At 35.6% G+C, this 26881-nt stretch overlaps 1 protein-coding gene across 2 annotated transcripts in view; it reads right to left on the reverse strand.

Annotated features, from left to right (window-relative positions):
• EDIL3 (EGF like repeats and discoidin domains 3) overlaps positions 1-26881 on the reverse strand; it is a 410169-nt gene that overhangs the window by 137326 nt on the left and 245962 nt on the right. For both annotated transcript variants that reach the window (XM_027038784.2, XM_027038776.2), the window contains one exon: positions 7485-7666. In XM_027038784.2, coding sequence (XP_026894585.1) covers positions 7485-7666 — 182 coding nt within the window. The remainder of the gene's footprint in view (positions 1-7484; positions 7667-26881) is intronic.

The following is a 26881-nucleotide window of genomic DNA, read 5'->3' on the forward strand; positions in this document are numbered from 1 at the left end:
CCTCAAGACCAACATGGTGGGACTCCAGAAAGCAGCACTGTGGCCGCTGTGGAGGTGGGACCCAGTTACACCAAACAATGACCCCCCTGTGGGTGGCAACCGCTTATTTACTGGGGTGAGACTGACTGTGAGACTGCGCACTGGGCCTCTCCTCAAGACCAGCACAGCCAGCATCCTCCATGCACCAAGCACACTGAAAATCGAGTGCTTGAAAATGACACGCACAGTTCTCATGGAAACAGACCAGGCTTACTTTTCTCTCTTCTTCTTCTTCCTTCTTTATTCTTTCTTCCTTCTCCTTCTCCCCCCACCCCCCGCTCCTCCTCCTCTTCCTCCTCCTCCTTCTTTTCCTCCTCCTCCTCCTCTTCTTCTTCTTCTTCTTCTTCTTCTTCTTCTTCTTCTTTGTTTCTTTAATTTCCTTTCTCTCTCTCTCTCTCTCTCTCTCTCTCTCTCTCTCTCTCTCTCTCAGATAAGGCTTAAATCTTTCTTTCTTTCTTTCTTTCTTTCTTTCTTTCTTTCTTTCTTTCTTTCTCTTTCTTTCTTTCTTTCTTTCTTTCTTTCTTTCTTTCTTTCTTTCTTTCTTTCTCTTCCCTTTTCTTTGGAATTAGCCTTACAGTTTTTGATTCTCTCTTTTGTTTTTTTCATTCCTTTTCCTTTTCTGTTTTTTTTTTGGGGGGGTGGGAATCAGGCTTTTATCCCCTTTTTTTCCAGGGTTATCCTAACAAACAAATCAAAGCACATCTAACAAAGCAAACACCCCCCGCTGCAAGTGAAGAGGGGTGCTGCAGAGGACTGATGATTGGGAAAGAACAATCAAAATGCAACAGCAGAGAATATCAGAAACATTTGCTGAAATACCAAACCTAGTGGCATTAAAGGGGACAGTGTATGACCCCTTTTTAATGTAGCATTACTCTCAGGTACAGGAAACATAAAAACTTTTGAAACACAAAAAAGACAGAATTTTAGCCTAAATGACAATGCAGAGAAATTTTCCCCAAAAGAAAGGTCAAGAAGAAATCATAGCCAGGGACTTGCTCAAAACAGATATAAGCAATATGTCTGAACAAGAATTTAGAACAGCAGTCATAAGACTACTAGCTGGGCTTGAAAAAAAGATACAGAAGACACCAGTGAACCCTTCCTGCAGAGATCAAAAACCTAAGAATAAGTTAGGATGAAATAAAAAATGCTGTAATTGAGAACCAAAACAAACTGGATACAATGACAATGAGGATTGAAGAAAGAGAGGAGAGAATAGGTGAAATAGAAGATAAAATTATGGAAAATAATGAAGCTGAGTAAAAGAGGGAAAGGAAATTACTACATGAGGGGAGACTTAGTGAACTAAGTGATCTATGAAACAAAACAATATCTGTATCAAAGGAGACCCAGAAGAACAAGAGTGGAAAAAAAGGGTGGCAGGTTTATTTGAACAAATTATAGCTGAGAACTTCCTTAATCTGGGGAAATAGAAAGAAATAGACATTCAAGTCCAACAGGCACAGAGAACTCCCCTCAAAATCAACAAAAACAGGTCAATACCACAACATATCATAGTGAAACTTGCAAAATACAAAGATAAAGAGAGAATTCTGAAAGCAGCTAGGGACAAAAGATCCTTAACCCAGAAGGGCAGACACATACAATAGTAGCAGACCTGTCCACTGAAACTTGGCAGGCCAGAAGGGAGTGGCAAGAAATATTCAATGTGCTGAAGGGGAAAATATGCAGGCAAGAATTCTTTATCCAGCAAGGCTGTCATTCAGAACAGAAGGAGAGATAAAGACTTTCCCAGACAAACAAACACTAAAGAAGTGTGTGACCACTAAACCAATCCTGTAAGAAATTTTAAGGGGGATTCTCTGAGTGGAGAATAAAAAAGAAGACCAAAGCAACAAAGATGACAAAGGACCAGAGAACATCACCAGAAACACCAACGCTACAGGTAAAACAATGTCACTAAATTCCTATCTTTCAATAATCACTCTGAATGTAAATGGACTAAATGCTCCAATCAAAAGACATAGGGTATCAGAATTGATTAAAAAGAAAGAAGACCCATCTAAATGGGGCTGACAAGAGAGTCATTTTAGATCTAAAGACACCAGCAGATTGAAAATGAGGATGGAGAATCATTATTCATGCTAACAGAAGTCAAAAAAAGCCAAAAAAAGCCACACTTATATCAGACAAACTAGATTAAAAATTTTTTTTAATGTTTATTTATTTTTGAGAGAGAGAGAGAGAGAGAGAGAGAGAGAGAGATTCTGTGTCTCTTCCTCTCTGCACCTCCTCTGCTCATGCTCTACATCTCTGTCTCTCAATAAATAAACGTTAAAAAAATAAAAATAAATAAACAACACCACAGAAATAAAAGCAATTATAAGAGGATACTAGGGAAAAGTTATATGCCAACAAACTGGGCAATCTGGAAGAAATGGACAAATTCCTAAAAATACATAAACCACCAAAACTGAGAAAGGAAGAAATAGAAAATATGAACAAATCCATAACTAGAAAAGAAATTGGATGTAATCAAAGATCTCGCAAAAGTCCTAGGCCAGATGGCTTCCCAGGGGAATTCTACCAGACATTTAAAGAAGTATTAATACCTATTCTTCTCAAACTGTTCCACAAAATGGAAATGAAAGGAAAGTTTCCAAAATCATTCTAAAGACAGCATTACCTTGATTAAAAAAACATAAAAGACCCCACTAAAAAGGAGAATTATAGGCCAATACCCATGATGAACTGAGATGCAAAAATTCTCAACAAGATACTAGCAAATCAAATTCAACAACACATTAAAAGAATCATGCATCATGAACAAGTGCGGATATTCTTGGGCTGCAGAGCTGGTTCAATATTCACAAATCAATTAGTGTGGTATACCACATTAATAAAAGAAAGGATGAAAACCATATGATCCTCTCAACAGATGCAAAGCATCTGGCAAAACACAGCATCCTTTCTTAACAAAAATTATCAAGAAAGTAGGGATATGAGGAACATACCTCAAGATCATAAGGCCATCTACAAAAGACCCATAGCTAATATCATCCTCAATGGGGAAAAACTGAGAGCTTTCTTCCAAAGGTCAGGAATGTCCACTCTCACCACTGTTGTTCAACATAGTACTCTAAGTCCCAGCCTCAGCAACCAGACAACAAAAAAATTATAAGGCATACAAACTGGCAAGGAGGAAGTCAAACTTTCTCTCTTCACAGATAACACAATACTCTACATGGAAAACTCAAAAAACTCCATCAAAAAACTGCTAGAATTGATAAATGAATTTAGCAAAGTCACAGGATATAAAATCAATGTACAGAAATTGGTTGCATTTCTATACATCAGCAGTGGAGCAGCAGCAGAAATAAAATTGAAGAATTGATCCTATTTGCAATTGCACCAAAAAACAAAAATTATCTATGAATAAACCTAACCAAAGATGTAAATTACCTGTATGCTTAAAACTATAGAAAACTTATGAAAGAAATTGAAGAGGACACAAAGAAATGAAAAACATTCCATGTTCATGAATTGGAAGAACATATATGGTTAAAATGTCTATACTACCTGAAGCAATCTACACATTCAATGCAATCCCTATCAAAATAACACTAGCATTCTTCACAGAGCTAGAACAAACAATTCTACAATGTGTATGCAACCAGAAAAGACCCTGAATAGCCAAAGTTATGTTGAAAAAGAAAACTGTAGCTGGAGGCATCACAATTCCAGACTTCAAGCTGTATTATACAAAGCTATAATCATCAAGACAATATGGTACTGGCACAAAAACAGACACATATATTAATGGGACAGAATAAAGCACCCAGAAATGGACCCACAAATGTATGGCCAACTAATCTTCAACAAAGCAGGAAAGACTATCCAATGGAAAAAACAGTCTATTCAACAAATGGTGCTGGGAAAATTGGTCAGCGACATGCAGAAGAATGAAACTTGGTCACTTTCTTACACAATACACAAAAATAAATTCAAAATGAATAAAGATCTAAGTGTAAGACAGGAAACCATCAAAATCCTAGAAGAGAACACAGGCAGTAACCTCTTTGAACTTGGTTGTACTAACTTCTTACTAGACATGTCTCTCGAGGCAAGGGAATCAAAAGCAAAAAAAAAAAAAAATCAATCTATCTTTAATCAAGATAAAAGGCTTCTGCACAGCGAAGGAAACAATCAACAAACAAAACTATAAAGCAACCGATGGAACGGGAGAAGATATTTGTGAAGGACATATCGGATAAAGGGTTAGTATCCAAAATTTATAAAGAACTTACCCAATTCAACACCCAACACACAAAGAATCCAGTAAAGAAATGGGCAAAAGACATGAACAGACACTTTTCCAAAGAAGACATTCAGATGGCTAACATCACATGAAAAAATGCTCAACATCACTCATCATCAGGGAAACAGAAATCAAACCCACAATGAGATAACACTTCACACCTGTCAGAATGGCTAAAGATATTGGAGAGCATGCAGAGAAAGGGGAACACTTTTGCATCGTTGGTGGGAATGCAGACTGGTGCAGCCACTCTGGAAAACAGTATGGAGGTTCCTCAAAAAATTAAAACTAGAATTACTGATGATATAGCAATTGCACTACTAGGTCTTTACCAAATGGGCACATGAACCCCATGTTTATAGCAGCACCATCAACAATAGCCAAATTATGGAAAGAGCCCAAATGTCCATCAGCTGATTAATGGATAAAGAAGAGATGGCATATATATACACAATGGAATATTACTTAGTGATCATAAACAATGAAATCTTGCCATTTGCAACAACGTGGATGGAACTAGAGTGTAATGTTAAGTGAAATAAGTCAGTCAGAGAAAGACAAATATCATATGATTTTACTCATATGTGGAATTTAAGAAACAACAGATGACCCTAGGGGAAGGGATGGAACAATAAGAAAAGCAGAGAGGGAGGCAAACCTTAAGAAACTCTTAAATACAGAGAACAAACTGAGGGTTGCTGGAGGGGTGCTAGGTGGACGATGGGCTAAATGCGTGACGGGTGTTAAGGAGGGCACTTGTTGGGATGAGCACTGGGTGTTATATGTAAGTTAGGAATCACTAAATCCTACTCTTGAAACAATACTACAGTATATGTTAACTAAAATTTAACTTAAAAAATACTTTTAAAAGACTTTTTATGTGCCTGTATTATTTTTCTGTGAGAGTTCATTATCACCTTCAGACTAAAAGCAAACTAATAATAATAATAATAATAATAATAATAATAATAATAATTTTATCCCCTTAAAAGAGGTATTTAATTATTTTAGTTAAGTTGATAAAGTTATGTTTAATCTAAATTTCTCTAAAAGTCAACCACTGTCCTATTCCATTGAAGTTATTTCCACTTATAACTAGTGGGATAAAGAGAACTTAAAGTTGATTTGTACTTTGGAAGGCAGAATGATGTGTAAGGTTAAGGTAGGCAATAAAGTGGGACAAAATAAAGTGAAAAGTCAGGACTGAAACATTAATAAGGTGTTTCTCAGTAAAAATACCGCAAAAGGATGTTATTGTGGTTTATTAAAACATGGCGATGACTGAAGCTCTCAAACATAATTTGCCAAACCCAGATGCAATCTAGTGACATTGTCTCACAGTGTTGTGCAATTTTTGCTATTAATTTTAATTTCTAAAGCTTTATCATGACTACAATCCCACAAATGCAATAACAGGCAACTAAGCTGATTTTTAAAAAAATGGTCTCTGCAATGATTTTTAACAATAAAATATAGGCATTTTTGTTCTCATCTATTTTAAAGCTTAATTGTATATTCATTAGCTTGGGGTCAAAAGTGTATAAATGTGCCATTTCCACTAACTGGAATTCTCTTTGCACATGTAGCTACAGATTAGAAAAATCATGTGTAATCTAAGAAGCAACTTCTGCAAATGCACGCAAAAATAAATTCATCAAACAAAACAATTCTGGTAAACACATGGAGCCATATAATTAAAGAAATATATATAGGATATGTAAAAATTCACAAGAAACCTGAACAAAGGAAAAATCTGAAGGGGATTCTGGCCCAGTTCCTAAGGTATGGAAATCATGTTACCTGGCCATAGATCAACTTTTCATTCTACTAAATTCCTGTAAATCAATGCCTGTACATTGCACCTAATAATGTCAAATCATGGATTTCCATGTTAAAAATTACCTCTGACTCCAAATACATAGTAAACAAAATCACTCAACTACTTAAATCAAAATTCTGTAATAGCTCCATGGAAAAAAGCCCCAAACTTTTTAGTATGTGTGAATCCTAAGGCACACTTACCTCACTCGCTAAATTTGAACATGTTCCTCTAGCAACTTATACACAAGTCATGATTTTCTGTATGATGTTCCCCAGATTCTCACCTAGCATCTTTGATCATGCTGCTCTGTAGGCTTTTAGTCTCCATTGAAAGGCATTTCTCAAGGCCCATCTAAAAAGCTATTCTCCCATAGGCTTTCTCCTGATAATTATTTCTTCCACTAAACCCACCGTATACTGGGTATTCCTTCTCTTCAGCACACACTCAATGACTTGTTACATGTTATTAATGTGCTCTCCCAAACAGGGGTATAATCTTACACAGAAATCATGCTTTAATCATCTTTTCTGTCTTCCTAATGTGTAGTTTACTTACATATTACTTACTTAAGGTAAGTCCTCAGAAAGCATTTAACTGGATAAAATACAATGCGCTGGTATTATTACCATCCATCCCATTTTAGGGAAATCACTTACGATCTTGGTATATCATGTTTTTTTCTGTTTAAAAAAGTAGCTGGCTGATGATAATAAATAAAAGAGTATGAGTTGAAAAACCCTCAGCTATTGAAAGAGGGTGCTGAAGACATTTTTGGTATTTGCGTTATCTATTCTGTACATTATATGTTCTGTGCATGTGAAACCACTTCTAAGACGGAGAAAGAAAACATGCATTTTTTATTTTCTTGAAGTGTCAAGAGTTGTGGCCAAATGTTAACAGGCGGCCTATGTGGAAACCTTCTAGGGGAGCCTGGGTGGCTCAGCTGTTTAAGCTCTTGATTTCAGCTCATGTCATAATCTCACAGTGGTGAAATAGAGTTCCTTTCGCTCTGAGCCTGGAACTGGCTTAAGATTCTCTCCCTCCCTCTCACTCTGCCCCTCCCTGGCTTTCAGGCACTGCATGTGCTACCTCTCACATAAAAAAAAAGAAATAGCAATATTTATACCCCAAGAATTTCAACATTTTTAACCCTCAACACACTTTACAGTCAACGTACATATATCCCACAGTTTCAGATTTCATAGCCAATTTGGACTCAGCTGAATCATCCTGTCCTCTGTCACCATGAAGAAAAGTCACACTTTGGGCTGTGATTTGTATTCTTTCTGAAATGACTCTGGTCATTCCTTGGCAGTCACCTTGTCCCATCCCATGTGTTACCTGAATCCATGGCCATCTGTCATTTTCTGCAGCTGTCCATGCATTTATAAGCCCCTTCTTATTGAGACGTGCATAGTAGGGATACCATTTCTGGAGTCCAAAAAGAGCTCGGTGGGTAGAGGAAGCTGTGATTTGCTGATTTGATATGATTCCACCTTCGATTCCCAATGGGCCTGAGCATTCTGGGAACAAATCGGGAAAAAAAATTGTGAATGTATTAGAAATAATCCACATTTAAAATGTGGCTGTTAGATTTGATGGGAGATATTTTTTAAATGAATTTATTTTGTACCATCATGCTTTTGGAACTCCTCATGAAGGAAATGATTCTTTCTCCTGATGACACTCTCTTCTTCCTTTGCTTTGAGTGTGGCACCTCAATAGATATTGCCTTCCTGCATTATGACTCTGCATTATGCACTGTCATCCCTGGGCTGTTGATCACATCAACCAAAGTGCAATGCCCTTAAAGGACCTACATCATAGTTTACATTTTCAGAAATTAGTATACCTCATTAATCGCAAGCCTTCAATAAATATCTTTGATTCATTGTTTCTTGACTAGCCTATATCTGAGTTTTGTGTCAAAATCATTTTCATACTGACTTTACATTTCCCACCACTATAAATTTTTTTAACTTTAATTTTTATAAACATCATCAGATATGCTTCCAACAAAAATGGCAACATGTAAATATGTCAACTTTTAATAATAACTTGAAATATGTTACAATAGAAACATGTAGACAAATTATTTTTATGAAGTTAAGTAGGTAAATTCTCTGAATTATACATAACTTACATACACCAATAAGTAAATTAAGATGTTAAAATATTTATATTTATAATATTTTAAATTCAAAATTCATAGCTAAACATATAGGTGTTTTGTACTAACATTTTAATTTTATTTTATTTAAATTTGTTATCTTGGAAACTTAAGAAAAATTTCTTAATAAAAATTTTAAATTCTAACATTAAGCATAATGCAATTCAAATAATACGTTCTTGGATATCAAATGGCAAATCTACCTGAAAAGTATATATATGAATTTCTTATTTCATAAATTTCACTACAAACTAAATTTATTAAGGTTTGAAAATTCAGAATAAGTACTATTATGATACTTCTCTTAATTTAGGTTATACATTATACTCAACATTTTGTCAAGTTAGATTTGTACAATAAACATAATAATTTCATTATAAAATATACTATGCTGATTGATAAGAATTCCTGAAAAGATGAAAGGAGTACACTGACATTACTTATCAGTATATATAAGCCAACTTGATCAGTGATTGTCACCAAGCATACTCTGGATTTTAATAACTATTGAAGCCCAACACTTGTCACTAATTAAATGTTTACACTTAGAATATAAAAGAAATAATTTTGCAGCTGCACTATAAAAGTTAATTTTATTTATCTTAAAAAATTAAAAAAGATGTTTCTCATTGGTAACCATTTTTTCATTAAACATAAACATGTTTCTCCTTTGTATTCCATATTCAGGGAATAGGTAGCTCAAGCACATTACCTACTAACATTTCTCCAATGGCTTTAAAACCTTGGGATGCTTTTTATAAAATGGATGAAAATATGTGGAAAAGTAATGATCTTAATCAGACTTTATCAGTAAAGATGGCATTAATACAACAAAAATTGCACCTTGGTTATTGACAACTGATAAATTATATACTTTTAGGTAGACGTACTGTATCACTTTGAAGTCATTCAATTAAGAAGCCATTCATTTTTAGAATCGCAATATTGGGAGAGGTATAATCTGATTTTCACATTCCAGAGAAACTAACCTCAAAACCTCAGATGTTGAACCTTTGGATTCTTGTTTTGCTTTCCACTTTAAACTTCAAAATCTTTCCAGACTTCATAAAAGCACTAGGAGACTTTCATGATGATACTTTGATTTTAGACAATTGCAGAGGCTGGCTTTTTAAGGATATTGCCATGAAAGGAATCTCAAGCATCCTTGTCTTGAATTTGTGCAACATTTGGATGGGAAAATGCCACAGGCAAGGAGACCATTTACAAGTCAGTAAATAGGAGACTATAGGCCAGTCGGTAGAACAGCAGAGTGAAAGAGCCAGCTTTAATTTAATTTAATTTAATTTAATTTAATTTAATTTAATATATAATTAAACTCCATGATGGCCTTAGAAAAAACTCTACACCATTTAGTTGGGTACTTCTAAAACCCTTATGTTGAATTGGACATTCTCGCCAAATCTGTAACCATTTTAAAAGGGAGAGATTAGACCTCAAACCACACTATTCAGTAAGTCTACTTCACTGATACTCTTAACCTCCCAACTTCCACTTATTAATTAACATGTCAGCAAACACTGTTATATTATCATATAAGTCCAATATCCATGAACAATTAAAAAAATATATATATATATTTGTGTCTATATACCTATATGTATATCATTTTTACTCTAGCATAAGGATCCCGATCTTAGTTATGCCCTCACTACACATACATTCAAACAAAACACAATCAAAATATATAAAGTGACGTGTTATATCTTTATAGGGCTTTACAGCTTATAAAACATTTTTACATGAGCTTTCCCACTGCTGTGATGCCAAATTTATTGGTATTTCTTTTCTCAGTCTTCAACTCCACACTTTTATTTATTTTTTTATTTATTTTTTGTTAAAATTTTTTTAAATGTTTATTTATTTTTAAGACAGAGAGAGACAGAGCATGAATGGGGGAGGGTCAGAGAGAGGGAGACACAGAATCTGAAGCAGGCTCCAGGCTCTGAGCTGTCAGCACAGAGCCCGATGCGGGGCTCGAACGCACAGACCATGAGATCATGACCTGAGCCGAAGTCAGAAGCTCAACTGCCTGAGCCACCCAGGTGCCCCTCAACTCCACACTTTTAAAAAATAAGTTTTTATAATGTTCGCTTGCATACTGTATGTTGCAAATCAATAAAGCACACCAGAGGAAACATGAGTATGTGTGGGGTTCTTGAATGAAGCATGCATCCTTCAAGTGCCAGCTTACTTCCTTACTGTCTAGTGGTCCTCAGTTTTTCTTGTTTTAAAAATTGGGGTTATGGTGACACTGTGATTCACCAGCTGTGAGAAGTGCTTTTCTTCTATAACTAAAAATTGTTTAAAAAGAATGTCACTTGCATGTTTCTCTTTAGAGCATACTACTGAGGTGATCCTGGACTTTTAGCTTCTCTGGGGCAGGCACTGGGTCCCACACAGTGTTGCACCCTTAGGTGCCCGTGGTGGTTTGTACATACACTGAGTTTAGTCAATAGGTGATGCATGTTGGTATTGGGGGCTATGGTTTTCCACAAAGTAAACTCGTAAGCAAATCCATGGCATATACTTTATTTCACACCGAAAGTTGTCACAACAGTAGCTCTTCTTCACTAGCTAATCATTTGGATCACAATCAAATGGATGTCGTCATAATAAAAAAGTTCAAAATCCAATTTCCTTTTGCCTGTGCTATCCACTTCCCCAATGTCCTATTAAATTCAGCAGTTACAAAAACTAATGAAGGAGTTGCAATTCAGAATGCAAATGATTATACACCTAAGATTAAGTGACCATAAGCAGTGAGATGCTCAAAATAAAGTTAATATGGAGATACATATCATCATCACTATCAACAAATAGAGAACAAATATGAAATAATAATTGATGAACAACATAATACTAGATGCGCATTCTGAAGTTCAAAAAGAGCATTCACATGTATTTTCTCACATCAGCAAAATGGTACTTCAAAGAAAAAAGGTTAACACACTTATTTCATAAATGAGAAAACCTTTGTGAAGGGAAGTTAAGCTTCCAGATGAACTTCAATTCCAGATGAGCCTGAAACTGAAGCCGATTCTTTGCCCATAAAATAGCAACTGAAGAGCAAGTGAAGAGTTAAGTAATTCTTCAAAGGTTAATTCTGGATCTTTTTCTTCTGCTGTTATTTTATATGGGGTGTGTGTGTACTTATACCAGGAGACAGGATAGGACAATTAACATCAAGATAACATGTATTGTATCACTAGTGACATTCAGGATAAGACAGAGCTTTCCTAAATTGGGATACATTAAAACAATGGATGACAGTTTATGGCAGAGAGCCACGGAAGTAAATATTGAGGTTTTCATGGTGGTTTATGCCCCATAGGTGTTAAAAAATTCACCTATTACCATTATTGGCCTATGAACTGCTTATCTAATAGGGATAGGCTAATTCACTTCCAACTAATTTATTGACCTCTTACTATGTGCCCAACCATCCATCAATCCTCCATTCATTTAATTTGGTTATCTAATAGGGATAGGCTAATTCACTTCCAGCTAATTTATTGACCTCTTACTATGTGCCCATCCATCCATCAATCCTCCATTTAATTTGGTTTTGAAAACTGCGTATTTATTAAAGGCATCCTATGTATTAGGGACTTTTCTAGGCAGTGGCAATACCAGGATAAACAAAGCAGAGAAGGTCTCAGGTCTCAAAGAGTTCATATGCTAGTGGGGAGAAAAACTGTAAACAAATACCTGAAAAAACAAGAAAATACTATGAAATGATAAGTAAAGAAAAAAAGATGGGTGAGGCAAGTGGAGGTGTGTTGGGTGATCAGAGATGGTCTTTCAAGAGGTGTCACTAAATCTGATCTCCGGGTGAGTGAGAAGCAGGAGCTAGCTACTGTAGTAAGTTTGCTGCACTGGTTTCCTCAAGGAGCTTTTAGTCCAGTGGAAGAGACACACACAAAAATTAAAAACAACAACAAACACATTTGAATATGGTACCTGTGATAGTGGATGCACAGAATTCAATGGGACATAGGAAGAAGTAATCATAAACCACTTGGGGCTCACGGAAGGCTCTCCAGGAAAAGAGTGGGAGCTAGCAGAGTGAAGAAGGAAAGAAGGGAAGACACAGAGACAGGAACCAGCTTGGTATGAATAGAGAAGCAGAGGAATTTCAGTACCACTAGACCAGGATGGATTGGGATGGGGATGGTCAAGAGATGAAGTGTAGACAGACCAGAACTTGCTGAGAGAACTTGCTTGGATTTTTTGAAGGATTCTAACTATGGTCATATTTTCATTTAATACCAATCATTCCTGCTATACTGCAGAAGGTAGGTTTAAGAGGGGAAAAATTATGGCCCAATAGCAGGCTACTACAATTGTAGAAATGCAAAATGATGCAGATCTGAAAGAGGGATGAAGAAGAGGAAGGGTTCAAAGAATATTTAGAAGGCAAAGTTGGGCAGACCTAGTAATAATGAAATGTCCGGTGGAGGAGAGAAATGCAGTATGTTCAAAGATGCCAGACAGCATAGACAGTGTCCTCTTTAGTTGGGATTCCCATATTTCACAAATAACACTGTTGAATCCTATCTTTCCCTGAAAATTTTGTCAAATATTACTCTTGCTGTTGGATTTAACTTGGGAGGACCTTCTTTTGTCCCACCTGCTGCTGTCATGCAGACCCTACTGAGCTGCAGCCACATCAATCAGGCTGCAAGGACAGGATTGAAAAGTGAAAATCTGCCTCAGTGCTCAGGCCATACTCAGAACTACCTACCCCCAACTCATTCACATGTATTGTGTGCGTACATCTGTTGTTCCACAAAACAGTGAGCCCCTCTGCAAATAGGGATTATATCCCTCATGGCATCCAGCAGTAAACTTTGATCTTTTTCTAAAAAAAAATTTAAAGTTTATTTATTTATGAGATAGGGAGGGAGCACGAGTGGGGGAGGGGCAGAGAGAGAGGGTCCGATGATCCACACTGACAGCAGAGAGCCTAAAGCAGGGCTGGAACTTAAGAAACGTGAGATCATGACGTGATCCGAAGTCAGACGCTCAATCAACTGAGCCACCCAGGCACCCCAGTAAGCCTTGATTTTATCAGACAATAAATATTTGCAGAGGGAGCTATTTTTTAAAAAAATAAACATGAAAGATAAACTACAAAAATGACAGGTAATATTGTAACATTTTATTTGTGTAATTCATTTTTAAATTAAAAATTATTTTCACCTATTCTCTCAAGAGTACACAGATACAGAGGCCTCCTTTGGAAATTGTATGCTGAGGAAAGAAGAGCACTTCTTTACTAATGAAAACATGGACTGACAGTCAAGCGAATTACTTCTCTTTCAACCAGTTGCCACACAACAGCTACCAAGTATTTCTAAAAATTGTCCACCGTTATCCCTAAGGTGGGCCTAGTGGCAATTTGATCAGTGGCAATTATGGTAGCAGAATACGGTAGTCTGTATTTGCTGGCTGCTAGATCTGCCTTTACGCATCTTTAGTATCGTGCTTACTTTTGTCAGGTTCAACAACAATCCTAAATTAATGAGTCCAAGCAACATCGATTACCAGAGGCTTTTAGACATCATTTACATGGTCAGTTAAAACAACTGCTTTCCCTGAATTGCCTGAGTGGCCTGCAAATGCCTTCTGACCTGAGCTGGACTGTTCAGACTAACTGCACCAGTGAGTAATGTCACCTGGCAGGTTGAGCAAGAACAGCTGGGCCAGCCAGGGCCAAGCCTCAGGTGCCCTCCCTAGGGCAACTTCCCTGCCTTTGCCAAGTCAGTGTGAATAAAATGGTTTCAAAGTGAAGTCCTTCTCACTTTGCAAACTCATTCTCTGGAGTGTGGCAAAGAATGGTGTCTGCATTTTATTGATCTTGCAGCTGACAAGTAAGCAGTGCCTCAAGATGTCTCACATCTTGTTCCTGAGTGTGCTGATTAAGCCTTTCAAATAAGAGAGATGCACGGCTGAATCTGTAACAGGAATGCACTACTTTCATTTGCTCTATCTCAATATCCAGACATCTTCAGAATGAAAAGGATTTCAAATTAAAGCCACGTTAGAAACAAATCTCCTTTAAACGTCTCTAGTCTTCTCTTTCTCTGAGCATCTCATCTTCTCATAGGAGTGAGTCCTCTGCTGTGCTTAGCATAGCACGATAATTGTGCTGAACACAAGCACTAGCGAATGGATTACTGATGATCTCCAAAACTGCAGAAACTAATGCTGATTCAAGCATTAACCTCCTTCTGTGCCCCCTGGACCATGGCCTTTCCTTTATTCCTAGTGTTTCTTTTATTTTAGAGCTGTCTTAAGGTCAGGCTCTGAATTGGTGAGGGAGAGGTCAAGGCCACTATTCCTCACGCTGTGTGGCCTGGAGGTTAAAAGGAACCCTGAAGATTTTTTTCTTTTTTCTGGTGAGACTTGTCACCTAACCGCCCACACATTTGCTCTAATTTCTCTCAGGCTATCATTTTTCTGGTATTGGGGGTGGCATCCGAAGGCAAGAAAGGGAATGAAGACAGGAAGTATAAGAAAGGTTGCTCTCAGGGATGGGGCTTATATGCACTGGTTTGGATGTAGGAGACAGTGAGAGGTGGCAAAGGAGCTCCCTGGACACAGTGTGGAAATGTGCATATGCACAACATAGACTTCCCTCCACTCGGTCATTCACATATTCCCATGAGCACCCTCTCCCTGACCTCGAGTGTCAGCTTCTGGTCACAGCACTGGAAGTAATCACCTTAAAAGAACTTAGAATGAAGATCCCATTTGGTGATGTTTGTTTCTCTCCACACCTAAATATCGCTTCTTTGTATCAGGGCATAAATTTCACATGTGACCATAGTAACACTGATTAGAAGAACTAGTAATTACAAAGTCATAAAAATAGTTCTCAAGAATTAGTTATGCTTATTTGGATGACACATAAATGTATGTGCACGTTAGAGAAAAGTTCATTTTGTTGCGTTGCAGTCTTGAAGATGATTCTGTGATATGTGGCCACTAAAGAATTTTCCCCATTCTATAGAAACTGTATTCTTTTATTTTCCACGTTGGAAAGCTCAGAGGTTTCCAGGTTAAATGATAAGCAACAACTATTTGTGCACATTTTTTTTCTCTTAGATAATATACTTTGTAAAGGTAGAAACCATGCTTTTTGCATTATTTATGTTTCCAAAGCACTTAGCACAGTGCCATACAAATTGCCAGCTCTCTGTCATCATGGGTTAAAGTAAATTAAAACAAATCATTGCTTTTTGGAATTGCTTCTCTTCTTCCTTGAAATTGAATTAATTTTCTGAATGTAGATATTATCACTCTGAAGATTCAACATACTGGGTGTGTGTTAAAATCAGAAAGGCTTTCTTGGTATGCTGGGATAACTTGAAAATATATAAGAATCAGCTTTTGCAAGTAGGGGAAAGATCATGTTTGAAATAAAAGCCAGCATTCGTAAGGTTACAGATTCAATTATCAACCATCTCGCTATTTTCTTGTAAAATACGGTTATGCTTTTCTTCACGCTGTGTTATCTCAAGTCAATTATGATATATTATCAGCTTAAATTAATTGTTTTGAATTGAGGAAAAATTAAAACCATGAATAAACTAAATTATAATAGGAAAGTCAGTTTTTTCAGAGTATTGATGCAGAATGATGATGTTGTTTAAATAGCAGGGCCTATGGGCTTTAATACTCAAAGGTCAAAATTTGTATTGAGATGGTTCACAAAAGTCAACAAAATCTAGTAAGATTACCATCCTATTACAGTAAACAATGTTGCTACAGCAAGTAGAAGAATGTGTTTTAGTTTGCTTAAGAAGCATTCTTTCAAATGAGAAAAACATATGGGCTTTTGAAGTGCTGAATGCACTTTTGCAGCCAGGCAAGATTTCAGTAACTTGTTCTTAGGCTTCCACTTAAACTGAACAATCCATCTTCTACCAACTACGAAGATAACAACATGGTTTGATGAAACATTTGTCTGTATAGTCAAAAGCCTGCAATTCAAAAACCTGCAGATGTATACCTATTCTTGCCTTCTGATAAAACATACATCTGCACAAGAAAGAGCTAAAAAGGGGTATAAATGCCAAGGTAAAATGTTAAAGGTAGGATTCTGTTGCTTCAAGAAACGTGAGTTGAATACCAATTGTAAATACTCAAACACTGCTATGCAGAGGGCATATTCCCATGCTTTTAAGTTATTTACATCTTTTAAGATTTTGTTGGTGAATGCATATCAGGATAAATACCACAGGGCACTGCCTCAGATGTGTTGTTATAAAGCAATATTCTTGGCATGCCAACCACTGATTTTTATTTGACTGATAAATCATAGTCCCAAATCCAATGATCAGCTATCTAGCCATTTTTTCCTATGCCATGTGGTTGTGTTTTTCTTCACACTGGATGCTATCTCAGGTCAAGTATGAAGCCTTAGTGTTGCAGAGGTCAAAAGAAATCCACGAGTTTAAAAGGGAAGCCACTGCAGATGGCAAGATATGTCATAATGAGCCCCCTCTAATGCTAGAACACTTTGGAAAGTAGGCAGAACAAAGGATAGAGAGCACAGAGAGCTAGAAAGTGTGTAGTAGGTGATTTGTTTATTTGAATCCTAGAGACTTCTACATTATGTATTCACTCCTAAAAGTATGAAGAAATGTTTCTCATATAGAAAATAAATAGATAATACCCATATAGTCAAAGTATGGGAGTTGTAGAAGGGAACTAAAAATTCCAGTATAGAGCTAAGACAGAAGATGAATTCTTGATATATGCATTTCCTAACTAAACATTCCTAGAGGATAAAGAAACACAAAGGCTTTGCATATAGTATTTGCAATTGCTTCCGTGGTTCTGTAAGGGAAAATTCAACATAGAATTTTAAACAGAGCAAATGTAAAGCTATTAAAACAAAGGATGCTTTATGAATCTTATAGAAAGAATATTCTAGGAGAATTTAACAATTTTATGACAAACCTGTAAAAACTAAGCCAGCTTTTCATACATTATCTCTTATTCAATAGAGATTCATACTAGTTCTGTTTTATAATGTAACGAATATGGGCCAGCCTATTAAAATAGAAAATTTAATATTTGCTTCTTTTCAACTTTATTATATGTAACAATAAAGTAGACCCTGATATTATGCATTGTCCAGGTTAAATGCTCACTTTTTGCTGGAAATGTTTGTAGAAAAAATAACTTCTAAACTTTGTATCTGAGCTACCTAATAATGCATATGTACATTTCAAAGAAGCAGAGGTATTTAAAAATCTTAAATCTGGATTTAAAACTTCAGCTACTGAAATGAGCACAGAATATTAGCTGTGTTTAACAAAATACCCATTATTGGATAAATTGCTATTTTCTGATATATACCAATAGGATACATTACTGTTATGTAGTTCAAGCTAATGATTAAGTAAATAAATATGCTCCTATAAACTTATATTAAAATGTATGACAAATATAAAGTTTTAAACTACAAATAATCCTGTGACTGCTCATTAGGAAGTTGTAATTTTGAAAAAAAATTAGTAAAAACTAGAGTTTCATGCTTTTTGTTAAGCTTTTAATTAAAAGACAATTTACTGTTTCTCTCATTTTGAAATTATTTAAAAGACTATGTTTTTTAGAACCTTCCACCTTATTATGTTGGATATCTCACCACCCTAGTATATATATTTATAGGATTAGCTAGGGATCAGGTAAGGGCCATCAAATCACACACATAAAATAATGCAAAGTAATTAACCCAAAAGAGGGATGGAAGATTTACCATCATTTCTAAAAAGCCAGTACAAATAAAGAAAACAGTGACTTGTTTTTCTGAGGAATCCCTCCTATGCTTCAAAAAAAACAGTAAAAGCAGTTATTTTATAATTTAAAGGTCTTCAGGATACAGCAGTATATAACTACCATTTTTAATATACAGAATGATAAACTGTATAAAAATAGAATCAGATATATATATATATATATGATTTTGTTATAAAGCAAATATATATATTACCTTACATTAGTAAGAAAATATTTCATTAACTGAACAGTATTCTTCAATTACCCAAATTCTCTTTAACTACAGAAAAGATAAATGACTATGTGAACTATAAATTGCTCAGGCAGGGGGTTATGGTAATACATATATTTGGTGCCTTCATACTTTCAAAAGTTATCTGCTCAGCTAAACTAAAACTGTAAAGATTGAAAAGGAAATAGAAACACTTGTTTTGTATTAATAGATTTAAAGGTGTATAATTTCATAAGATCATGCATTTCACAAATGTAAGTAATTTGCTTGGGAAATAATCAAGGTAAAAAGTAAGTGTAATATACTGCTGACTTGTGACGTACATGAAGCGACTTATTAAGTCTTGGAAAAATGTTCTATTATAGCAGTTCATCAAGACAGCTCTTCATGGCACTTTTGGTTAAGGGTATGAAAGAAAATGTAGTTCCTGATATCTGTATTTTTAACAAATCTGAGTGATACCAATATACAGCAAAGTATGGAAACTGTGAGTTAATTGTATTACAAGGAGAAAAACACCACCCACCTTAGGTTTGTTCCATAATTTGGAAACAATATAGGGTAAGCACATAGTAAATTATATGGCAATCAATATGCCCTTAGTGAATGGTAGTTCTTACGTTGCTGTTATTGTTATTTTACTGTTATAAAGCAAAAGTGAGAGTTAAAAGTCATGGAAGGGGGGAGTTGACTTTCACTGTGACTATTTGGAGACCCGAGGTTTCAACATCTGTTGCTGGTACAGCCAGGTTTTACATGCATTTACTTCTTATATGAGAAATAAGAGTAGAACATCTACTCCCATTTCCCATGCAAACGTCCTCTAATAAAAATTAAAATACATACAGGAGCACAATTATTAATCATGGGCAGTTACTGAAAATTATTCAAAATGCTATGTCACTTGGCATCTCCTTAATATCATATTCATCATCAGATATTTCTGTCGTCAAGGCATTCAAATTGTCAGATAAATCTCTGCCTGGGGGAAATATAAACTATAGCTTCTTGTAAAGAATGAAAACTAAGTGATTCCCCACAGTATATTGCCAGACTTGCTGGAAATAAATATAACTAATTAAATAATCTCTTTTTAAAATAGGTCTGTGTCTGGCAGGCACTTTTATTCATTGTGGTACAAAATGGGGATCTCCTATGGAAAAATCTCATATTAACAGTTTGATAAACCAGATTACAACTCTGAAAAGCGCCTTTATAATCAAGTTTCTTGCCCAATCTAATATCCAAGTAATCCTATCTTTAAGCTAGATGGAGATGGGGTTTTAGCTGGTGGCAATTTTGTTTCAGTAATCAAAGATATTTCATTTCCTTGAGTCCATAACTGACAGTAAAGTAACAAACCATTTCCCCCCAAATTGAGTACTACCTGGTTCTCATATCTTCAGCATAAGCTCTTCTGTTTCATCATGACTTATTTTTCTAAACAACGTGAAGAGAAAGTTAATATTCATTGCTTCGGATTTCCAAGGACATAAAGGGGATGTATTAAAACAAAACAAGACAAAACAGCTCATTAAATGCCCTTAGCACCCAGCTAACTCTTTTCATGATCTGATTTTGAGATATAAGAAAACCACACATGAATACTGGTTTCTTATGAAGTGTCATATAAAAAAGTAAAATGAAGAGACAGTTTCAGAAAAAAAGAAAAGAAACGTATGATAAATTCAGGAAATGTACATCTTGGCACAGGGGTTGTCAAAAGCACATGATAAAATATTTCAGATGATGCAATAAAACATTCTGGCTTATTTGTTCCATATAAAGAAGTGCAGCTTACATTTTGGTACAGAAGTCGGCAGGGCAGCAAATATACACTTAAAATCCCTGAATGAGTGATTATCTCTTCTTTTGCAGTTTCCTTTTCCTCAAGCCATCAACCTCAGTAATGCCTAATTCTAAGCTCACCACTGGTTGACAGGGAATAGAAAGAAGCTTGATAAAATACTTCTTTAAGTATCTTATCTTTATTATAATGGCTGTTAATGTAACACTGGAGTTCAGGGTTCTGTTTTTTACTCTCTCAGATCACCCAGATGTCATTGCATGGAATCATCTAAGAAACACTATGTTTTTCTTTCTCATTCCTAATTACTTATTCATGACTAGAAATTCCACTTTCAGGGATAAGTAGTATTAAAAATTCTTGACTCTTTTCTCTATTGATTTTTTTTTGGAGGTGGCCAAATGCCCTCTTGAATAGAACAGGGAAATTTTTTTCCTACTGAAGATAAATCAGTAGAATTACAAAACAAAGATAATTTGGCCACATGAAACTAGAGGGTAAGTTATTTACATATGGTCCTTTGTCATAGAGAAATGTCACAAATGTGATCTTTTTGAAGTTTGATTTCATACTCTGAAAGATGTTAAGGGTTAAATCGAGTAAGCACTGTTAAAAATATATAAACATATATTAGGAAAAATTATATTAGAAGAATAATGTTAATAACAAATAACTGTATTCCTAAGGGTTCTGAATTTAATTAATTAATTAATTTTTAAAGTTTATTCATTTATTTATTTATTGAGAGAGAACACAAGACGGGTAAGGGCAGCAAGAGATGTAGAAAGAGAATCCCAAGCAGGCTCCGCACCATCAGCGCAGAGCCTGGCATGAGACTCCATCCCATAACCATGAGATCATGACCTGAGCTGAAATCAAGAGTCAGATGCTTAACTGACTGAGCCACCCAGGCACCCCATTAAAAGGTCTGAATTTTAGCAGAAAGATTGCCAGTCTTCATTCAGCATGTACCAACAAGTGACAGAGAAAGCGGAGATAAGACTAGAGTCTCATGAGTATATCAAACTGCCTTAATAACTGAGAACGACATTGTGCTAGAGTCTAGAGTACACATTGGATTAGAAAGGTGGCATTACCCTAGTCATTACACTCTGTATGTGCACTGAGCAGCGCTTGGGAGTATGAGTCTAATCCTCCAACTTTCTTGCTTCATTATTGCCTGTCTTAATGGTTGCAAAAAGTGAGAACTTAAAACACTGGCAGGTCGTTTCAGAAGTTTCTGTCTGGAAAATGCTTCAAAACAACACAATAAACACACACACACATGTTTATATGTTATTTATTTTGAGAAAGAGAGAGAGAGTGAGCAGGGGAGGGGCGGGGGGGGGCGGGGAAGGAGGATCCCAAGAGAGAGAATCTCTATGCTGACAGCACTGAGCCTGACACGGGGCTCAAACTCATGAACCATGAGGCCATAATGTGAGCTGAAACCAAGAAGCTGGAGGCTTAACTGACTGAGCCACCCAACACCCTCACAAATTGATATTTTAAAATCAAACTGTAAATAGGTGTTTAAATGTCATTTATTATATTAGCTATTAAATCCTGTGGCTAATTTCATTGCTTAAGTAATTCTCATATTTGTCTTTTCTCATTCAGTGTATTGCCATAGCTAAGGATCTCACTGTCTATACACCTGCCTTCTACTTGACTGAGGCTCCCTCTTTGATCCTACACATTGAATTCCAAATAAACTTTCTGAAAATCTGACCATTTCACTCTTCTGATTACATTTTCTTTCAGTGGATCCATGTTGCTCAAAAAAATAAAGGCCATCCTCCTGGCTGCTTAAAATTTATCTTAGATGAAATTTTACTTAGATGGAGCCATATGAAATACTTTTGCAGCTCATGTCCCTGTCATTTTCTTCCCTGTCCTACCTTATCCACAAGTTGAATTAACTGTACCAATTCTGGGTTCCAAAAAGACTGTAAGCACACCCACATCACAGATAGAACTTAGCATTTAATTATACTTCATCATATATTTATGAATTTATTAATATTTCTTCCACATTAGATTGGAAATTCTTCCAAGGTTGGACAAGGGTTATTAGGTCCCGTCTGTTGGACTATATATTCCCTGAACCTTCCATAGTGCCTGCTAGTAAAAGGGGCTCCTAATATATATTTGGTTAATTCATCTGAGGTTCATGAATTGAGTCTCCCTCTGTAGAGTGATTCCCTATCCAGCAATGCAAACTCTTGCTGCATTTTACTCATTACTACTTCAAGCTCATTACCTGTTTTCCACTTCCAATAGTCTTCTAACAACTAAGAGAAGTAATATTTAAACATTGCAATTCCCTCTAGATGAACATTTCATTCTTTTCTGCTCCCCTTCCAAAGGTAGAGATCTTTTTTCTCTCACAGACACTACTGAAGAATAAAAACGAAACACATATATATTATAAAGAAAAATATGTCAGACATCGCAGTCTTGAAAATAACCCAATGAATAGTAACTTCATTCCCAATTTTAACTGAGGCAACTGAGGCTCAGAAAGGATTTGGCCTCACATGTATCTATTGCCAAAGGTTCACAATAAACATTGTGATACGATGTGCTGGGACATTCTGTTTGCTGCACATGCCTTAAGCAGCTTAGAGAAGTGATGAAAAATGGTGAGCGGGTCACTTGGCCATCATGTTTATAGAGATATGTAGTAGTGACCTAACTCACTCTGTGTTCTTCATTGTTGTTTCTGTCATGACTTGTGGACTGAAGGTTCAACACAGACTGTTATTCATTCAACATTTAACAAATGTATGTTGAGTTCTGTGCAAGGCAGAGGCATAATATTTCCTGCCTTAGTCTTTTAAGGTTCAAAGTGATTCTACAACTAAGAACAGCATAGTAGAAACTAATTTAAAGTTAGCATCATTTTATAACTTTATCCACAGGGAAGGACTAGGGCAAAATGCCTACCTCAAGGACTTCTAGAGCTTTATTTTTCCTCTCTCTCTCTCACTATTTGTTTTATTGCCACAATTTAAGAACTGTTTTTATATTTTCACTTATAAGAAAGCCAATTACAGCATAGGACATTCTTCTCCACTTAACAAATGCCTCAGGATAAACTGTGGAAGCAACTGTTTTCAATGCTGACATCTTCAAACATGAAATTAGCATCTGGGTGAGTATCACAACATTAGTCTAACTTAGAATACAAAGGTAAATGTTTATGTATAATTCCCAAAATGCCTATCATTACTTTATCAAGAACTTTGTGTCTTAACCCAGCATTATTTCTGTCGTTGATGTTAACTACTGTTTCCAATAGCTTAGTATTTTTGGTTCACAATAATCCTTAGAATAAATAAGCAAACACCGGATAAACATTCATAGGCACACAAAGTTGGATTTCCCCAGTACATTTCTCCTTTCTATCATATTCACTTTAATGTGGGTCCAAGACTCATTATCTGGGCTAACAAATTAAAAAGTAAACATGAGGAAAATAAATCAATCGCTTATATTTATCCCACATGCCTTGCAACCATTCTAAAATTCGGTTATAACTCCTGTCTCTAGTCAGCATGACTAATTAATAACACTCATTATTAACTGAAACATGATTTTTGCAGGTTTTAACTTTTATCAATACCTTCTGATTAAGATGGCATACTGAAAATAAATTTCATTTCAACCAGTCATAAAAGCAGCCTTGTAGACAATTTACTTGGCCAGTCAGTTCCTGGAATTTCAAAAACTATACATTTGATTATTTTCTTGGGAGCTGAGGAGCTGTGACTATGATTCAAAATAGTCACTTCTTTTTTCTTGCATGCTGTTGAAAAGTGTAAGACCGATCCTAGAAAATATTCTAATATTTTTCTTTTTTAAAATGCAGTTAAAATTTGGATTAAATGTATCTAGTGGTCTGTTCATTATATTTAGATAAGTGATAATCTGCTTCCCATTTTTGTTGTTGTTCCTAATCAAAACAGACGAAGGCATCTACGTCTCTCTTCCTCAAATTCTTTTTTTTTTCCTTTTTTTTTTAATGTGTATTTATTATTGAGAGACAGAGAGACAGAGCATAAGCATGGAAGGGGCAGAGAGAGGAGGAGACACAGAACCCGAAGCAGGCTCCAGGCCCTGAGCTGTCAGCACAGAGTCGGACGCAGGGCTGGAACTCACCAAGTGTGATATTATGACCTGAGCCGAAGTCAGAAGCTTAACTGACTGAGCCACCCAGGCGTCCCTCTCTCCCTCAAATTCTTATTAAAAACTCAAAGAAATCTTCACCACTCAACTGTTCTGGTTTGTCAAATGCCAAATTTATCCATACAGGTATTTCAGGAATAACTCTTCTTGAAAGACTTTAGATTTGAAAAGGGATTTTGCCAACTACACACATGGAAGACACACTCCAGAAAGGATACAGTAACAATAAGTAAATACTGTATGTGCAGCCGTTGGTATTGTGTTGCCTGTAGTGGATTTAAATGGACTCTGTTTCAGAAGGACAAGAAATTAAAATGTTACATTTATTTATATTTTCCAAGTGTTTTTCTATCTATCTATCTCTCTATCTATCTATCTATATTACTTTTCTAATCAGAAATAATGTCTAAGAAACACTGAAGTGTCATTCAAAACAAGTGAAATGTCAACGGTTTTCCAAGTGGACTATAGGGATGGTGGTATCACCTGTTGCTAAGTGGCATAGAGATGCTCACTAAAACAACTTGATAGATACGAGTATTTTCTAATTAAGGTAGAGAGGGGGTGTGTGTGTGTGTGTGTGTGTGTCTGTGTGTGTGTGTGTGTATGTGTGTGTGTGTGTGTGCGAGAGAGAGAGAGAAAGGGAGAAAGGGAGAGAGAAATGCTGTATAATGATTTTATTAATTTTGAATAATTCTAAACACATCTGCACATTTGGGTAGGGTATTGGGGGCAGATACATTGACTTCTTCACATATGGCTTTAACATAAATGATGGTAAAGTTCTACTCACCATGGGAAAAACATTTGGACAACCTAAATCCATGCATCACTTGCTTTAGTATTAATCCATATTTGTATTCTCTGGATGTAAAAATCATTAGTTGGATGTCTTAGCTTAGATATAAATGCCTGCTAACAGTAAATTTTTTGAATGTTCATGCTCCCCAAATTTCTATGGTACTGTTAATATAACAGATTTCAGTGACACAAAAATCCCATTATTGTTTACCATTGTGTACCATTGTCTTAGGTACCACTAACATACCAACAATTTGAGATGTATCCCAATTTCAGAGATGTTAATATGTTTAAACAAAATGGCATGCATGTTAAAATTGAGGAAGTCTACGTGATTTCTGTTTATCTTTTTCTGAAAGGTGATCTTTTCAGTTTTTTTTTTATAAACAACTCCTTATTCCTATATTCCTGATCTTACCAAATGAACTATAATTAGGCAGTCCTACAATTGGTACAGTGAAGCCAGAACCACAAAATTACTTCTTCCGTGTCATATCAAATACAAAAACCTACGGACTTCATATAAGACTGGGAAAATGAAATTTTTTCTTGTTACTGGTTTATCCATTTAATTGGGTATGGATTATTGGGAATTTTATATGTTATATGAATTTTATATGAATTTTATAATTTCACACTAGCAAGGCCATTACCCTTAGTACATGAAAAAAATGTTTTACTTTTTACAATTAGAACAAACACCAGAAGAATGCTGTTAATAGCTCTGTGGGGACTTCTGAAGTGCTCTGTATAATGAATGAACTCACCTAAGCTCCTATGATAAAATCCACCTGACTACTCAAAAGGTTAAATGTGTATAAAAAGCTGGTATTTTGCTATGCAAGGAAGAGTTAAGATATACTAAATGAATTGCTTTTCTTCTCAGGTACAATTATAAGCTGATTACTTTTTGGTGCTATAGGTAACCTTTTCATGTACAATCCATTGCACTCTTTATTATTCATTTTAAAAAAAAGCTACCTCAAGTAAAAATATTGTTATAATTGAGGAATACTAGATAAGGTGAAATTCATCATTTAAGCAAAGAAGAAAACAGTAGAAACATGGGGAAAAGCAAAAATGCAATGAGAGGCTATGTGACCCGGAAACAGAAATAAAGAAAGAATGAAAAAGCAAGCCAGAAGCCCAAGGAATCAACAAACCTTCTTTACAGTTTGGGTTCACACATGATCCTGAATATAGTGCTGTTAATAAGGTAAATTTAATTGGTCTATTTTTTTTCTGTAATCAAAAAGCCAGAGAAAAGTATATCAGAGCAATAATTTAAAATCCTAATATCAATGGTTGTATTATAGATTTTGATGGTATTCTCAGCACCTACCGTAATGCTATTGCCACAGGCATACTGTAAAAAAAATCTAGGTTATTAGATGACCAGACAGTTTCACTGTTTTATTCCAGTCTAGCACTCAGAGACCTGTGCAAACTTATCCTCCTTAAAGAAAGAAGATCAAGTAAACATTAGAATTGTAGGAGACTAGAAAGTGTATACTGCTTAAAACAACTCTAGGTACAAGTATATTCTGACATAACTAAATTCAAAGGTAGTCTTAATTATGTTTAAGACAATACCTTAATGCTTTGAAACTGATTTGACAATAAATTTCATATATTAAAACAAAAAAAAAAAAGAAACTGATGTTTCACACTAGTGAAAATATCACTAAGCTAACGGACTGACATTCTTTTTTTTTTTTTAAGGT

This window comes from Acinonyx jubatus, chromosome A1, assembly GCF_027475565.1.
Source record: "Acinonyx jubatus isolate Ajub_Pintada_27869175 chromosome A1, VMU_Ajub_asm_v1.0, whole genome shotgun sequence".
In the NCBI taxonomy this organism is placed as follows: domain Eukaryota; kingdom Metazoa; phylum Chordata; class Mammalia; order Carnivora; family Felidae; genus Acinonyx; species Acinonyx jubatus.